General features: G+C 38.0%; 3 protein-coding genes across 10 annotated transcripts in view; all 3 read left to right on the plus strand.

Annotated features, from left to right (window-relative positions):
• The window catches only part of LOC102235621 (collagen alpha-1(XXIII) chain), a 148,385-nt gene extending 140,823 nt beyond the window's left edge, over window positions 1-7,562 (plus strand). For 4 of the 7 annotated variants that reach the window (XM_023328669.1, XM_023328666.1, XM_023328668.1 and 1 more), the window contains 14 exons: window positions 845-889; window positions 1,291-1,335; window positions 1,455-1,535; window positions 1,627-1,680; window positions 2,424-2,489; window positions 2,571-2,597; window positions 2,686-2,745; window positions 2,825-2,896; window positions 2,991-3,017; window positions 3,105-3,158; window positions 3,873-3,959; window positions 4,185-4,283; window positions 5,006-5,044; window positions 5,777-7,562. In XM_023328669.1, the coding sequence (XP_023184437.1) occupies window positions 845-889; window positions 1,291-1,335; window positions 1,455-1,535; window positions 1,627-1,680; window positions 2,424-2,489; window positions 2,571-2,597; window positions 2,686-2,745; window positions 2,825-2,896; window positions 2,991-3,017; window positions 3,105-3,158; window positions 3,873-3,959; window positions 4,185-4,283; window positions 5,006-5,044; window positions 5,777-5,827 (807 nt within the window). In that variant the 3' untranslated portion in view covers window positions 5,828-7,562. Of the gene's footprint in view, window positions 1-844; window positions 890-1,290; window positions 1,336-1,454; window positions 1,536-1,626; window positions 1,681-2,423; window positions 2,490-2,570; window positions 2,598-2,685; window positions 2,746-2,824; window positions 2,897-2,990; window positions 3,018-3,104; window positions 3,159-3,872; window positions 3,960-4,184; window positions 4,284-5,005; window positions 5,045-5,344 lie in introns of all 7 variants that reach the window. The other 3 variants (XM_023328670.1, XM_023328671.1, XM_023328672.1) reach the window with 3 other exon arrangements.
• A 2,437-nt stretch (window positions 7,563-9,999) lies between these two features.
• On the plus strand, window positions 10,000-13,484 carry rack1 (receptor for activated C kinase 1). Its single transcript, XM_005795319.2, has 8 exons — window positions 10,000-10,244; window positions 10,707-10,878; window positions 11,722-11,869; window positions 12,084-12,179; window positions 12,366-12,476; window positions 12,709-12,849; window positions 13,040-13,150; window positions 13,370-13,484. Exons 1-8 carry the CDS (start codon window positions 10,136-10,138, stop codon window positions 13,433-13,435), a joined length of 954 nt encoding a protein of 317 aa, XP_005795376.1. The 5' UTR covers window positions 10,000-10,135; the 3' UTR covers window positions 13,436-13,484.
• A 782-nt stretch (window positions 13,485-14,266) lies between these two features.
• Window positions 14,267-17,400, plus strand: nme5 (NME/NM23 family member 5). 2 transcript variants are annotated; one of them, XM_023328580.1, is made up of 5 exons: window positions 14,267-14,586; window positions 15,614-15,816; window positions 16,097-16,197; window positions 16,277-16,395; window positions 16,482-17,400. In XM_023328580.1, exons 1-5 carry the CDS (start codon window positions 14,464-14,466, stop codon window positions 16,563-16,565), a joined length of 630 nt encoding a protein of 209 aa, XP_023184348.1. In that variant the 5' UTR covers window positions 14,267-14,463; the 3' UTR covers window positions 16,566-17,400. The 2 variants fall into 2 exon arrangements, with proteins under 2 accessions (XP_023184348.1, XP_005795536.1); XM_005795479.2 differs by having other exon boundaries at window positions 14,268-14,586; window positions 15,611-15,816.
• The last annotated feature ends 141 nt before the right edge of the window (window positions 17,401-17,541 follow it).

The following is a 17,541-nucleotide window of genomic DNA, read 5'->3' on the forward strand; positions in this document are numbered from 1 at the left end:
TGCTACACACAGCAGACAACACTGAGAGAATGTGGAAATCATGTTCGTGCTAATTCTCATCCGGTGTTACATAAAGTCCAATGAATGCTTGGCTTTCCCTGCCTTTGCCTCAGTTTGCATCAAAACAATCAACAGCATGAAAAATGATGCCAGATTGTTGTGTTTTACAATCTCTGCTGGATGAAATGGCTTCAAGTTGTTCGCGATCAGCAGAGGATTTGTTTACTCCCCTATTTACAAGGAAAGCAATGAGGAGCAGCATATATATATATATATATATATATATATATATATATATATATATATATATATATATATATATATATATATATATATAGATTTATATATTGATTTATATATTGATTTATGAAAATTTGATTTAAAAAGCAGTAAGAAAAAAGTAGTATATGTAAATATAAAACATTTTTAACAACAATTTTCATTTATCTATATATATATGCTGCTCCTCATTGCTTTCCTTGTAAATAGGGGAGTTAGCTCTTTCTCGATATATCGAGAAAGAGCTGTCTTATTGCCACATTTACAACACTTCATTGACCTCCGTCTTGTCCAGGATGTTTTGACCTTAAGAGATTAAGAGACTGCTGTTGTCACTGTTGTCAACACAAAATATCATTATCCTACCAACTGAGTCACTTAACATTTTTCAGTAAGATTGTTTAAAGACTGCTATTTACTAAGAGGGTCACAGGATGTTAGTATTGTCTCTACAGAAGCTGAGCTGCATTCTCTCCACTTGTTTGAATGCAGCAAAAAAGGTTGTTGCAACTTGATTCATGTGAAGTAAAAATTAAACGCATCCCATCTGTCTGTCTGTCTCCAGGGCCCACCTGGACCACCAGGACCTCCTGGCCCTCCAGGGGAAAAGGTAAGTGAAGATGAAGTCCTCATATGTTATAATGGAAATATATCAGTATTCTGCTCTGAGGAGTGGATGCATTTGTGTTAAAATGCGTCACCTGGAGGATATCTGAGAGATTCTGAATTGATAAATATCCCCAAGTCAAGATGTGGGATGCTGAAAGAGTCCTAGCAAAGCTTTATGAATGATGAAATTAACGCCAAAAGAGCTTTGTCAAAATATCATTTTGAGAGTGCGGATAATTCTGCACTTCATGTTTGTTTTTTCAGTGGAATTGCACCAAACCTAAAGAGTATTTTAACAGGGATCTGGGCACTTACTAAGATCCACTTTAAATATTTGTGCATTTATGAGGCCCCTTAAATTCACTAAATAACCAACATTTGTGTCTCTTTTTCCTAAATTAGGGAGAGCTTGGATTGCCTGGGCCTGCAGGAGTAGATGGAGAAAAGGTACAAAATACACACATGCGGACTGGATGTTTTCAAGAATGATCTACGTTTTAGAGTCAGCGTATGCACTAATGTTAAAATATTTAAAGTGGAATTATGTTTGGTGTCACGACCTTCAGGGATCCAGAGGTGATTCGGGTGAAATGGGACCTCCTGGTGAGAGAGGAGAGAAAGGAGAGATGGGTCTGTCTGGACCTTCTGTAAGTCGTGACAGAAACAAACTTTTTTTTTTCTCAAAAAAGGTTTCAAATGGTGAAAAGTGAAAATAACTGTTGCCTCTGTGCGGCTCAGGGGATGGACGGATATAAGGGGGAAAAAGGAGACTGCCGACTGGATGACAACCTGGTTAGTTTTTAACACACATATAAACACACTGATGTTTGAGTCGAATTAACACAGACATGAATTCAACTAATAGTTTTAAGCTATTATTTTTATTGCTTTATATATTCTAGTAGGTTTAAAAATAACGTTCAGTTTAAATACCTTAAATAGTCTCAAAAATATTAACACCTTCTGATTTTTTCCCCACATTTTGTCACTTTGTGTCCCCCAACCCTCAGTATATTTTATGTTATTTGATAGACCAACAAGAAGTAGTGAACATTTTTTAAAGTGGGAGGGGAAATAGTTTTAAAGGTATGTTGTAGTAAAAAAAAAAAAAAAAGAAAACTGACATAAATTAGTGTGCAGCCCAAACAAATAATCTCAATACTTTTTCCATCCTTCTTTCCAAAAAAGCTCAAACACAGTCAGACTGGATGGAGAGCGTCTGCAAGCAGCAAATTTTAAGTCTTTTCATGGATTCTCATTTATTGTATTCAGTCTGTACTGGGCCATTCAGACACTTGAATGTTCTAAGATCAATCATTGGCAGCCTCTAACAATTTTGGGGGGTTTTTCAAAAGGCTTGTCCTGTTTTTAGCGCCACCTCGTCTCCTCGTCAGCTTTTTGTTTTTGCCATGGAAACAAAAATGCTGCTCTGTGCTGTGTTACATCAGAGCTACAATTCAAACTTCTAATCACATCTGCTCTTGACATAAACGTTAACAATCCCGCCGCCCTCTCTTCACTTTTTTACTCATCAGATTCAGATGATCTCTCAGCCGGGCCCTCCTGGCCCTCCAGGAATACCCGGGTCCCCAGGATCCATGGTGAGTGTCTACATCCGCACCCCAATCCAGCACTTGGATTCCTGTAGGCACGGACGCTGACGTTGTGTGATGTTTTTTCAGGGTCTGCATGGTATGCCTGGTCCTAAGGTAAGCCTGAGATGCCTGTGTGTTTTGTGGTGGAACGGAGGCTGAGAAAACATGCTGGGATCTTAACCGCTGTGCTGTCACAACACAGGGCGAACCAGGAGCTGGGGTCAAGGGAGAGAAAGGGGAGCACGGGTCTCCTGGATACAAAGTAAATGACATATTTGCCAATATTCATACAATTAAGTCGCTTGTATCACGCAGCACCGATTGCTTACTTTCATCTGCAGGGGCTGGACGGCCACCAGGGCCCACCGGGGGCTCCTGGGTTAGTGGGCCTTCCAGGTGCAAAGGGGGAAAAGGTAAATCAATAATAAGCTGCAATATATGTTTTATAAACCTCATTTGATTTCTGTTCAAAATAACAAGTGCGATTTTCAAATGTGGTGTCCTCAGGGCCGACCAGGGGAGCCGGGACTAGATGTGAGTTTGTCGAAGTGAATTTAGTCGATGGTTCTTTTTACCTCGACTCAAACATCTGTTGAACCTTCTCATCTTTTCTTCATTCAGGGTTTTCCGGGTCTGAGAGGAGACAAAGGTGAACGAGGAGAAAAAGGAGACAAGGTTAGTTTAGATTGTACAGACGCAGACATATTTTTGATTCATTTAGAAAAACATAGTCGTAGCTTACCTTTAAATTTGGAACATTTACTGAGAAGAGGAGAAATCCCTCAAAAAGAAATGGCTCGTTCTAGCTAAATTACAGCTGCCATAATTATTTCTTGTCCTCATAATGCCTTTACATTAAATGCAACTGAAGTATTTGGTGACATTGGGAAAAATATTTCCTGTTCTATTACCACACGTGAATAAAACCATGAAGTTTTCTAAATGCTACTGAGATTTTAACTGGAAGCGTTTCCTTTGGTCAGATGATGCTGAGGTTCTTTAACTAATCTCCAGGTGGGTTTGGCCTCCAACAAAAGATGAATATGTGGAAAAGCACCTTGTTGCACCTTTTAAGTTTGGTGGAGGATCTGTGATGCTGTGGGCCTGTTTTTTTTTCTTTCTTTCAAAGACCCTGGATAAATAGACCCTTGTTATAAATCATCACATCACAACCTATTTCAGAAACCAGCAGTTGTCATTGGTTGTTCCTGTTGAAAAGCTATCCCAAACTTTCTCCCCACTAAATAAATTTACTGAAATAGAAGTTTTTCTGGGGTTTTTTTAGTTACCAATGTAATATTTTGTTACATTAGTGCTATAATTCCAGCTTATGCAACTTAGTTTGTTTCTCGTTATGTGGGTCTGACTTCTGCCTTCTTCATGCCTCAGGGTGACAGAGGGACTGTCGGGAAGAGAGGTCTGAAGGGTAACAAGGGAGAACAAGGTCCTCCAGGACTGGACCAACCCTGTCCTGTGGTATGTCCTCATCATGGATACACACACACACGCACACACACACCCCACACACACACACCCAGACACATGCTCTGTGATACCTGATATTCTCTCAATCTCCTCTATTCTTCTTTAAAGACCTTTTGTGTTTTCTGTATTCCGTGCGTCGCTCTCAGTGTTTTTCCTGTCATTTTCTCTGAGTTTCCTCCTTATGGCTGTTAATGTGTAACTGGCATCCTCTCACAGGGCTGTGATGAGAGTAAAGGTCACTCTGTGAAGGCAGGGCTTTCTTCTCCTGAAACTGCTCCTCTTCCTCCTTCTGGCCCTGTGGCCCCCTGTCCTGTGGTACAGTATCTTTCTCTCTTTACTCTACCTCCTTATGTTCACTTACTTCATCTATCATGTCTTGTTTTATTTATTTATTTTTACTTTTTTTTTTCTTTAGTCAAACTATAACCTGCATAGTCCTATACCATCATAACCTTATCTATTCTCAGGTAGTAAAAAGTTATGGTTGCAATATGCACTGACTACATGTTGAGGTTAAGTACTGAACTATAAAACCTGACAGCAGCTAAAAGAGATGGGACTTTCTGATGTCATATCTATAACTGCGGGTAACAAGAAGATTAATTATTCATTAAACATTCCTTGTCTGAACTTAAAAAGATGGTAGACATTACACAAATATTAATAAATATATATTATGGATTTAATGATTGTGGCATATGGATTTTTTTAAGCAAGAAATTATTTTTGAACATGGAATTGTTTTCAAATAGAGAAAAAAAATATCAAAATTAAATGTATAAAATTAATACCTTTGAAATTTTTTTTGACATTTTAAATGCAATATTATGTTTCTACACTAAAAAATGTGTTTATTTTAGGACTTTCTACACATTTTTACCAGGAACTGTGGAAGGTGCTTTAGACTCTGATATTTACCAAAATAAAGTGTTATTTTGAGCTCAGTCCATTTAAGGTTAAAACGATTTGCAGTGGTTTGATTTGACAAAACCACTGTGTTGCAAACATTAACTTTCCACCTCTGGTCTCACCTGCAGGGACATGATGGGCTTCCAATACCAGGCTGTTTGCATAAGGTGAGCGTTTGAATTTTCATTTTTAATCATTTATGCAGCTCTGTGTCGTCACCTTTGAGCTCGTTAAAGGTGCAGTTAGGGAGTAGGAAGCACAGTCAAAGAATATACAAATGACTTTTCAACTGATTTTACACATACTGACTCTAATTTAACACAGAGACAATTTGTAAGTATATTAATCTGTGCTTTTGAGTTTATAATAATGATAAAGCATGTATACCTTGCTTAATTTTTGTGCAACTTAAAAGCTAATCACTCTTTGCTATTTTTTGTGTTTGTTTTTTGTTTTTGTTTTTGCAGTGATGACTAACCAGCAGCATGGGACCTGTACATATTGATATGGTATATTTTGCAGCTGTGTACTACCCCAACAACCTCTTTTTCATTCCTTTTTTTAAAAATAAAATCCTATTATATAATATATTGAAAGATAAAGAACAAGGACATTTTTAGCCTTTTTGTAAACTCACAATGCAGTGTGAAAGCAGCCATGAACTGGCAGTGGGACTTTTAGCTTGACGGACAGTCCAAATGTCACTGTTGGAGTAGAAGAGTGCCTCGCTAACAAAGTGTGACTGACGTGTGATAACCACAAGTGGCATAGTGGCTGTGTGATGGTGTGTGCAAATCTCACCGATGGATGGATGTTCGAAGGGATGGGATTTTTTTTTTTTGCGGAGGAGTTTGGAGTCAGTGCTCTCTTGTCCTCTCTCTGTGTGTGTTTTCTACAAGGAGGAAATGGTGAGGCAGAAGCTCAAACGTAAGCGTCTCTCTCAGCCCTGAGACAAATGGAGCCCCGGCGGGGAGAGGACACACAAATGGGCAGAGAGTGTGAAACAAAAGGGCTTTTACTGAAGAAGAGCTTCATTTCTGATGCCTCTACGTCACACTCAGATCTTGCATTACAGAGACTCTCCAGGAGGGGGCGACAGAACTCTGCATTTCCACATTCACCTCTGATGGGAAAGAAACCTGTTGCTGATGATGTTGCGCGGTAGCTTGATAACCAGTTGAAGTTTTCTGGGAGTCACTGACGTCCCTGGCACATAAGGAAGGGAATTACTGTGCAGATAATTTGTTATAATAATAATATGTCGTATGAGATTGTTGTAAAATATTAGTGCATGGCAGTGTTGTTTAGCACCCTGACAGCATGTGGGACTTCCAGTCAAACCCTGACGCGACAGAATATTCATTTTTATTTGCAGTAAGCATTATTTACATATAAAATCCCTTCAAAATATAATTAAGTCAACTAATGTAAAGCTTACATTTTGTGTGTTGTATTAGTTTTGCATATTGTTTTTATGTTTCTCCAGTTACAGTTTGCATTCCTGTGTATTGGTTTGATTGCCGAGTAAAATTTGAAGGAACCATTTGCAGTATTTTGGATCAATCAGTGTTGCCGTGGGAAATAAGCGCCCTCAGCTGATGGCCTTCGAATCATCGAAGATTGCTACTTACAGTATTTTGGACAACAGTAGAAGTTTTTTGCTGCTGACTTAAATGTGTTTTTGTTTGTTTTTTTCTATATATTTGTGAATCATCTTTAGCTTTGAATTTAAGAAGAACCAGTACTTAATAACGTCATTTGAAACAATTATATATGCAATAATTCTTCACTGGTCTCAACTTTGACTGTATCTCAGCGATATTGTTGTTTCTTTTGCTGTATGGATTTTTTTATTTGCAACAAAAACTATCTTTGTTATCAGGTGACATTCATTTTGTGTGATATTGTCAGCAAATCTTTCTCAGACGGACTCATTTCTTGGTGCTTCAGTACATTTTTTTTGCAAATCTTTATCATGAACAGTGGCGGTTTTTGAAGGCATGGCGCCCAGGGCAAGGCCCCCCCTTTCCCACCTCAGACCAATCAAAATCAAGAACATTAAACTTACTTTTCTGGATAAAATACAGTCCTGCACAAAGCATGTAGAATACTCCTACTTTCAGCAACAAGCAGTTGGGAGAACTCTTCATTGACAGTAAATATATAAAAACAATAAACTTATGTAATTCTCAACCTACAGAAAACAGGTGCTTATGCCACCCCTTTCTAATGTCTCCCTGGGTAACTACCAATATGACCGATTTTTTTAAAAAAACGCCACTGATCCACTGTCTTTTAAAACACACATCTGCAGACTTTTCAACAACCTGTTTAAGTGGAGCTTGTTCTGCCTTGTACTTATAGATCATGAAATATGCTGATATGTTTGGAAACATATTGGAAATATAATCAGAATGTGGACAGAACACACAAATATACATTAGTGGAGTTTTGTGTATATTGATATGTGTTATTTGATGTTTTGCCTTCATTTTACATTATACTACATGCAGTATTCTAACACTTACAAATATTTCTGTCTCAGTGTTACTACAGTTTTAAGGAGAGTTCCCTGAATTGGTTCAGGTTTATTTGGAAGTGGAAATGTTTGAGTGGATTTAAAAGTTGCTCTCACTCTTATTAAAATGTCTTTTTTGTGTGTGTGTGTGTGTGTGTGTGTGTGTGTGTGTGTGTGTGTGTGTGTGTGTGTGTGTGTGTGTGTGTGTGTGTGTGTGTGTGTGTGTGTGTGTGTGTGTGTGTGTGTGTGTGTGTGTGTGTGTGTGTGTGTGTGTGATGGAAAAAAATTGGGCCGTGACAAATTGTCAAGGGTGCAAATGATTAAGTTTCATTTATAGAACCAATTCTAGAACATCTGAACTGTATTTCAGATTAATCGGATTATTTGATTAAGGACATTCACATTTATACAACCAGGTTGTTGCAGTGTTTTGTTACATTTTTGCCCCTAACAGATTTGCAAAAAATGAGAGGGCACACGGTATTAAACATGAGCATTTGTGCAGCTGTATTAATCTGAGGTATTTGAAATGTGTGTTGAGTGGAACTTTAAAAGTGTTAATGCACATAGGTAATAGGATCTGTAGTGCTTGAGTATGCAATAATTACTCATTCAAGAGTTTCTTGAATGTGTTTATCATTTCAGTCTGTTCAGATTTTTGACTGGAAGCATCAGGTTTATACATCTTAATTTGAACAACTGAGAAACGATTCAAGAGAAGTCCTCCCATTTTTCTTTATTCAAGTACTCAACCTTCAGTCAATTAAAAAAAAACATTATTTTATGTTATGCCAAAATAAGCTGGTGGTTATCTGCTTTATGTTTCTTGCTTTCACAGATTCTTCCAGCACTATTTTCTTGGTATAATGAAGTTGATTTGTGATTAAAGTTTTATATTTTATCCAATCTTACCCTACAGTGTTAGCTTGTCTTTGTGAGCATTGTTGCTTGGTTGTGCATTTGGTTGTAAAGGATTTCAGCTGTTTTTGTAATTACTTGTCCAATTATATGAAAAAAAGAACAACCTATGGTCAGTCCAACATGTAGACAAAAATAAAATCAAGTTTTACGATTGTTTTGTCATTTATTCAGAAACATAGCAAGAAGAAACACTTTTCATATTTAATAATAAAATAAATGATGCAAAATCAAGGAAACCATTATGAAACTGGATTTTCTTTTTTAAATGCATGCATCAAAGTACCTGTAAGGTCAGTATATCTGATGAAGAAGGCATCAAAACCAAATCAAAACCAAGCAAAAGAATTAGGCACATTAGAATCACAAAATACTGGGTAGCTACTGGGTAGCTTATTGAGATTTTATGTGATAGACCTACACATTTAGCACTTATTTGTGAAATGGAGGGAAAATTACACCTACATGGTTTTCTTTTTTACAAATACAAATCTGAACGATTTGGGGTGTATTTGCATTCAGCACCCATTTACTCCACGTAAATAAATCCAGTGTACACTTCGAACAGGTTTTCTTCCAAAATTACACTGGATTATCGTTACCATTTTGAATAAAAGCCTCCCCAGAGTGATGCTGCCATCAATATGTCTCCCAATGGTGTTTAGGGTGAGTTGTAGTGTTAGTTTTCCACCACATAGGTTTTAATTTCAGTGTCCCCTGTCGCTTGGGACAAATATCAAATTGGACTTCTTTTTAACAATGGATTCCTCCCTACTTTAAACAAAGAATATATAAGGACCTCTCAACATTTATTCCAATTTAAAATGCCTTCAGATGACACTTGATTGAACTAAATCATCTTTTAATCCCCTAAGTAATCCCAGAGATTCTGAGATATAAATGCTAAAGGCTGCATGACAAGAACTAAAGTTAATATAATACTGTTGTTTATTTATACAAGCTGCACCCAATATGGTTCTGTTTCTGTAAGTTTGAAAGAACAGAAATAGTAAATTAAATAAGATAACAGAAGACGGTGACGGACTGTGAATGAACATGAAAGGTAATGTGACGATTGAGGAGACTGAACTTGCTACAATACTATAAAAGTTGTGAGAGCAAGAGGAGTCAAGTAAACACATAATATTTTTCTCTGCTGTTTTTGTTCAGTTATTAGTAACCTGTAATACTGCAGAATGTTTCAGATTCTTGCATTTTCTAAAAATAAAATTTAAATAAACTTAATAATAATGCCCCTAACTGAACTCTTTTAAGCTAACAAAGGCATTTCAAAGTGATTTACATCATAAAATCATAATACACTAACCAATGACGAAACAATCAATAAACATTACATTTCATCAAAGGCTATCATCAAAGTCATCAAGCAAATATACATAAAATATATTGATTAATGTTCCAGTTATTATGAATAAAAGGCAACTCTAAACAAGTGGGGGTTTAGGCTTGATTTAAAGGAACTCAGTGTTTCAGCATCTTTGCAGTTTTATGACAGTTTTACACAGATTTTTGGTGTATAGAAACTGAATACTGCTTCTCTGCGTTTGAAATAAAAAAAAACTATGTTAGGGTAAGCCCACGCCTTAAAAAGTTCTAAACTATCCCTTTTATTCAACTTCAAAACGAGCAAAGACAACATATCCCAGAGGCCTTTGCGGAGTCCTCACCCCCTGATAGCGTTTGCATCCGGGTGCGTTCTTCCTTTTCCTCCGTGCCTAGATGCGATGAGGACTTAGGTTTGCCCGAACCTGCCAAGAATCCGAATCCATCCTTGTGATAGGCACCATCAAACCTCGCCAAAATGACCGAGCAGATGACAGTGAGGGGGACCCTGAAGGGCCACAGTGGATGGGTCACCCAGATCGCCACTACGCCCCAGTACCCCGACATGATTCTGTCGGCGTCCCGAGGTGAGGCTTCCCCCGCCGGCTCCGCCAACATGGCTACAGCTAGCATTGTGCAGTTAGCAACACATTTAACTAATGCTTGGTAAAACAGTATAAAGACAGAGTGAATTACATGTGACAAGTGAACAGTAAAAACAGCACTGTAAAGATTTAATCTCTGTTAATACTCAGTACTTTTCAAATGAAGGGGCGATAAGGTTCCATGTTGGTTAGCATATGCTATGTGGCGTCATATATTGAACAACTTAAATTACCCTTTCATTACTTTAATATGACTTCAACAGACTGAAGATTGATACATGCATATAAACTCACCACATCTGTTGAATAGATGTTTGTATCGTACAGCATTTCTTGTTGCCGGCCCCGTACGAGCTAATAAACCATGCTAGCTCAGCAAATGTGTCCAGGTACTGCGAGATCACCCATGAGTGAAGAATCCCGTGTGTTTATTTTGTTTCCCAGACAAGTCTATCATCATGTGGAAACTGACCCGTGATGAGACCAACTATGGCATCCCCCAGCGCTCCCTGAGGGGTCACTCTCACTTCGTGAGTGATGTTGTCATCTCCTCAGATGGCCAGTTTGCTCTCTCAGGAGCCTGGGACGGGACCCTGCGCCTGTGGGACCTTACCACGTAAGTTCTCATCCACCTACACCCAAGGGGTCCAAATCCAGTCCGCAGTAGTAGGTGTCTTGCATGATTTCACAGGTTCCTCTAGTTTAACACACCTGAATCAAGTGACTGGTTTACTAGCAGGTCTCTGCAGAAGTTAACACAAGGACCCTGGCTTATGAGGACTTTAGTTTGACACGTTCGACCTAGATCTTTGACTATTTGTTTTTAAATGTGGGAGACCATGGATTTCCTGTAACTTAAGTCCACAAATGCATTACTTTAACTCAATATAACGGGACAAATACTATTTGATTAATGAATATTGTCCTTGTATTTTCTAGCAAAACAGAAACGTGTGAATCACTGATAAGAGAGGTTTTGTATTCCTGTTAGAACTCACTAAGCTTAGGAAACTAGAATTGAGAACAGTTAAAGGCCTTTGTCCTTATCCTAGCCTAGCACAAGTTTGAAGTACAGCGTTTATGAAGCAGTTGAAACTTAAAAATATGGTGAATTACAGAAAATGTTTCAGTGCATCTGCATTTGTTGCAGTGATCTAAAAAGAATGTCTGGCATTCAACTTTCTAGTCTTTTTTTCTTTTGTTTTCTAAGATTTGTAAGTTGTACTAGATTGACTATATGTAATGAATGCTTATTGTTTATCATTTGAATTAGTTTATAGGTGGTGGAAAAAAAGAAGGAATTGTTCACAAGAAAAATGCTTGACTTTCTAGTGTAGCCTTTTAAAATACAACAATATTTTGGGATTTTAGAGACAAGTGATCTTTTTTTGGTTACAATTCGTTGGATGTCTTGAATTGTGAAACCATATATCGTGATCTGCTCTGCTCCTCTCTTCAGTGGCGCCACCACCCGCCAGTTTGTTGGACACAACAAGGATGTTTTGAGCGTGGCGTTCTCCGCTGATAACCGCCAGATTGTGTCTGGCTCTCGGGACAAGACCATCAAGCTGTGGAACACGCTTGGAGTCTGCAAGTACACCATTCAGGTGAGCGACCAGCTGGTGTTATGGGTAGCTAGAAGCCTTAGTAGAATTTGCATGAATTGACATTTTACCAAACATATTCTCAACTTGGAACAGTCAGCAGAAACCTCAGGTGGAATTTTAGTTGTGCTGTTCAACAAGAAACTCAAGTAGATTTTTAAAATTTATTTTATTTTGAATGTTAGATGTGTGCTGAGGATTTCTTTTTATTTTGCAGGATGAAGGCCACACTGAGTGGGTGTCTTGTGTTCGCTTCTCCCCCAATAGCAGCAACCCCATTATCGTCTCCTGCGGCTGGGACAAGATGGTCAAGGTGGGTGGATTTATTTGAAGATTCTCTTCTGCCTATGTCACATTAGCTCAATGATTTAAAACAGTTTGCATGTATTATCCTACATACTCTCTGAGGAGATCATTAAGTTAATGAGAGCAGAAAATTCAACTACTTCAGATCTTTTTGTCATTGTGAACGAGCTGATCGATGTCCCGACCCCGTTAGGTGTGGAACCTGGCCAACTGCAAGCTGAAGACCAACCACATCGGCCACACCGGCTACCTGAACACAGTGACCGTCTCTCCCGATGGCTCCCTGTGTGCATCTGGTGGAAAGGTAACCTGCCTTTACTTGTAGGTCATCAGATGGTTTACTGTGTTCATTCTGATCGGAAAATCCAACTAAGCTTTCAGGTTTGCTGTGATGGAAAACTATACATGCATCTGTTAAATAGTGATGATACCAGAGGCTGTTTCTGAGCGACGGTGAAACCTGTGGATGTTAAGAGTGATGAAGGTCATGTGGAGTTGGTGGGAATCTTTCATTGAAGTGTTGTTTCTGTGCTCAGGACGGTCAGGCCATGCTGTGGGACCTGAATGAGGGCAAACACCTCTACACTCTGGATAGCGGTGACATCATCAACGCCCTGTGCTTCAGCCCCAACCGTTACTGGCTCTGTGCCGCCACTGGCCCCAGCATTAAGATCTGGGTGAGTCCTCGTCATAAGCATCTCCCGATTAGAATAGGCGGTGATGAAACTTCTACATGCTAGCTGCATTTAATGATGAAATCAGAGGCTGTTTCTGAGCTTGGATCTAAAAGAGTTTTATTCTATAGGAGGATGTGGTGCGTTCCCACTGATCCAAATCTTCTCTCTCGTGGTTCTTGTTCTCTTGCAGGATCTGGAAGGCAAGATCATTGTGGATGAGCTGAGACAGGAAGTGATCAGCACAAACAGCAAGGCCGAACCCCCACAGTGTACTTCCTTGGCTTGGTCTGCTGATGGACAGGTATTTGATTCTCAGCTTTTCAGGCACTTTACAGGCAGATTAACTGTAAGTTTGTTGTAGTCTTGTGGCCCCGGTGATTATACCCATTCACTTTTCATTCTGATGTTCACTGCTGACAGTCCTGCAAATATGAGGGGAGCTAGGGAAAAGAAAACACTGTTGTCTAACAAGCTGTTCTTATATCTAGTGTTAACTTCTCACCCTTTTATTTCCCCACAGACCCTGTTTGCTGGCTACACTGACAACCTGATCAGAGTGTGGCAGGTCACTATTGGAACACGATAAGAACCCTTTGCAGAAGCAACTTTGAATAAAAAGACTGTTTAAGAAAATATGTGCTGGTCTCAACGTTTTGTTTGTAAATGTACATTTCAGTACGGAAATAGAGCTGCACAAATTGGAAAATACAACATTATTGTACCACTTGGCCTGGCCATCGGAACTAGTTAGCAATAAAGGAACATTAAAAACAATCCATCCAGTTTGTCAATGAAGATTGGCTAGTGATATCTGAATGTACGGTACATGTAAGACCTCCTCCCACTAGTGGTGGCCCTTTGCCCCTGTTTGTCGTATTTGTTCTCAAACCCTGACATTGAGGTAAATGAGAAGCAAATTAGCTGCAATGTGTAGAATAAATTAAAGAACCAAACCAAGTGGATCTATAATTTATGTTCTAAATTAGGATGTTATCGGTAAGAAAGTATCTTGAATTTTTATATGTTCAGACCTTATTGGAGCGTATATGTGTATTGAAATGTAATATAAACTTCCTGTGATACTAAAAAGCTAGCAATGTGTAAGAGACCTGCCAGCTTTCCAAATTTTTATTCAGATTTCAAGGACTGTGGTGTTTAACAAAAACTTATTGAACAGCAGCTTCAGAGTGCCAATTACATTTTGTTTCTCCTTTTTCGAGACAAATTTAAATCACCTGCCCACAAAAGATTACACATTTTCCAGAATTCTTAAACACTGGGTGCAGGGAGGTTTAAAACTGTATGACGCTTTATTATTGAATATTTCAACTTGTACATTTTTACTTACAAGATAAGAAAAAACGTCTTTCGAAAAAGGCATGGATTGTCCTACATGGTATACCGTAGTTGTCTGGTATCATAGCAACCCGCATTACCCAGAAAGTAATCAAACAACCGAATAAATTCGGCTGCTGTTTTTGCTGTGTCTGCATCTCCAATTATTTAGCTACAAATCGTAGTTCGTGCGGAATTATTCACAGACTTTGTGTTAAACGTGTATTTTCTGTTTGAGAGCGGCAGAGGTTGTAAGTTCGCGTCAGTTCGTGGAGGAAAATGGACGAGATTTCACAACGTCTTTATGTTGAAAGAACCCTGGCAATCATCAAACCTGATGTAGTTCATAAATCCGAGGAGATCGAGAAAATCATCCTGAAGGCAGGTTTTTTGATCCTTCAGGTAAGTAGAAATATCAAAGATTTAGGACGTTTGTGGGTAGGAGTCTAATCACATATTAAAAGAGAATCATCTATTTTAGTGTTTATTTAATCCTTATACCGTTTGTCCACTAGAGGGCAATGGTGACCAATATTTTTAAGCTAGTTCAGCGGACGGGCATTGGGGTTGTAAAAGAGACACAGGGTGCTTAATTTTTCCTAGAAATGATTCAGAGGTGATCAGTTATGTTAAATATAAATGTCTAAGGAAAGGATGTGCCAGGATGTGTTGTTTTTCAGGCCGTTTCTTGGTCCAAAACATAGTCTTCCCTCAGTGGGACAGGTTTGAAAAACCTCCAAAGGCAGGTGCCTGGGAGGCACGTCCAGTCAAAATGACAGTAAATAAATCCATCATGATAAATACAGGAGCATTGACATTTGAAAAAAAATATTTCAAACTGCAATATATACTTGGTTGAACTTAAGATTGTTCCTAGTTGTTTTCAATTAATTATGTTTAAAAAATCAGGTATTTATTTTTATTAGTTGTGACCTAAAATGTAACCTCCAACATGTTTATTACTCTCTTTAGTCTCTGTCCAAGCTTAATATTTATATAAAACCAATGTAGAGAAATGTGGAGCTTTGAAATATGTGGTTAATTACATTTTAAAGAAATTGTACATGTTCACAGATGAAATTCTTTTCAGATAAACAACCCCACTTACACTTTGCAAGTGACTGTAAGCTGTTCTATTTGAATGTTTTTTTTCCCCTTCAATATAATAAAAGAAGAAACACTTAAGGGGAGAGCTGAAAGCCAAACAGAAAAAAAATGAAATCAATCAGAATTGTGTAGGGAAAAAAATACTTACCCTAACCCTAATTTAATTCAATATATCTAATAAATTAAAGAAATAGTAAAAGAAACGTCTCATCTGTCTAAATGGACATTTAATCGATCTGCATCAGTGTCATAAAGTTGAGAACAAACCATAACCATGTGTCTTGCTGAACTGCCTGGAAATGAATTTTCCCTGTGATAGAAGCGCAGGCTGCTGCTGAGTCCTGAGCAATGCAGTGAGTTTTACGCACACCAGTACGGAAAGCTCTTCTTTCCCAGCCTGACGGCCTTCATGAGCTCCGGCCCCATTGTTGTCATGACGCTGGCTCGGCATAACGGCATCAATCACTGGAGGTCCATGATAGGCCCTGACAGCTTCTCCGTAGCCAAAGAATCACATCCAGAGAGGTCAGTCTCAAATAATTCTAGTGTAAATAAATAAATAAATAATGTAAATTCTTTAGAAGAACAGGGTTGTTTGAGGTAAATTTATTATACTTTAGTTTTCCTGAATAATTTAGATATCACATAGTCAATGAAAATACTTTTTTTTGTCCAGCAGTGTGGTACTCAGAATTGTTGTCTGAATGCTGCGAAGATCTGTTGACTTTCCTTTCGCCTAATGCTTTTTACTTTCGACTCCATGTGCTGCCGGTGTTTTGAAGTCTTACTGTCTCTTTCTCTCCAGCCTTCGAGCAAAATACGGAACTTCTGACCTAAAGAACGCTCTTCATGGCAGCGACACGTTCTTAACAGCAGTGAGGGAGATTAGATTTATGTTTCCCAACAGTACGTAATTTGCTCTGTCCAAATTACTGTTGCTCATAAACATATGAAGTGCTGATGTCCATGTGATTTCTCTCTGCAGCTGTAATTGAACCCTTTCATTCTAAAGAACAAACTGAAGAGTACTTGAGCACGAATGTAATCCCCGTTCTCTTACATGGACTTACTGAGCTCTGTAAAGAAAAGCCTCTCCACCCCTGCGTAAGTACTGATGCTCAGTGTGTGGAAAACCTTGTATATTATAAGTACAATGTTGTGAGCTTGTGCATCTTTTCTCATCTCATTAGATTTGGCTTGCTGACTGGCTACTGAATAATGATCCAAGCCTACCTCAAATAAATGATGGAGACATTCTGGAAGATAAAAAGTGACAGCCAGGGAGCATGATTGCTATTTTTCCCTTTGTTTGTTTTTGGCAAATTCATGTGTTCAATATCATATATGTAAATATAAGGATACTTGGTAGCAGTAGAGAGCTTTGTTGATTTTCTCTTATAGATCAAAGAATTCTTCAAGCATGTTGATATTAGTGATTAAGCAGTGTGTTTAAACTCCATATCTAAAACAATATTGTAAAATTAAATAGATAAAACACTGTCACATATTTTCAACTGACATGGTTTTGCAATAACTCTTTTTATAATCCTTTACAGAGCCTTAAAATTACAATAAATCTAGCTGACCAATCTCACTAAAACTAAAAAAAGATTTGAATCAAAACTCTATGATTAAAACTAATTAATATGTTCTGTCAAAATCAGCACTGATCCAGTCATGGCTGTTAGTATCAGAGAAGGGACAGCCAATCCAAACAGACTCTTTTTTTTTCTCTTTTTATTTTGCTGAAATGTCTTAAGATGAATTGATGTTATATAAATAAACTATGTTGTATTAGAAGGAAAACTAACTATCCTGAAACATGATGGTTTCACAATTATGCCGCTTAATGTTAGTATGGTCTAGTCAAATCCCTTATCTAAATGTCACTGAAAATCAGAAGAAAGACTTAAAAATTGGTTAATATATGCTCTCCATCCAATCTGAGAGAACTTTGTCTATTGTGCAAAAAATGGTCAAAATCTTCAGTCTCAATGTTCACTTCACAATGCTTTGAAAATGAATTATAATTTTTCTACTGCTCCACAAGTTTGCACTGCTTTGTCTTGGTCTGTCACATAAAATCTCAATAAAATTAAGTGAAGTTTCTGTCTGTCATGCCATGTGAGAAAATTTAAAAAATAAAATAAAATAACATCCAAGGGGTATGAATACTATAACAATAAATTGTGTCCTCTCATAATCCAATCAACTTACATTAGAAAGTTTTTTTAAAGGAGAAGTGGCAAT

This window comes from Xiphophorus maculatus, chromosome 23, assembly GCF_002775205.1.
Source record: "Xiphophorus maculatus strain JP 163 A chromosome 23, X_maculatus-5.0-male, whole genome shotgun sequence".
NCBI classification, from domain to species: domain Eukaryota; kingdom Metazoa; phylum Chordata; class Actinopteri; order Cyprinodontiformes; family Poeciliidae; genus Xiphophorus; species Xiphophorus maculatus.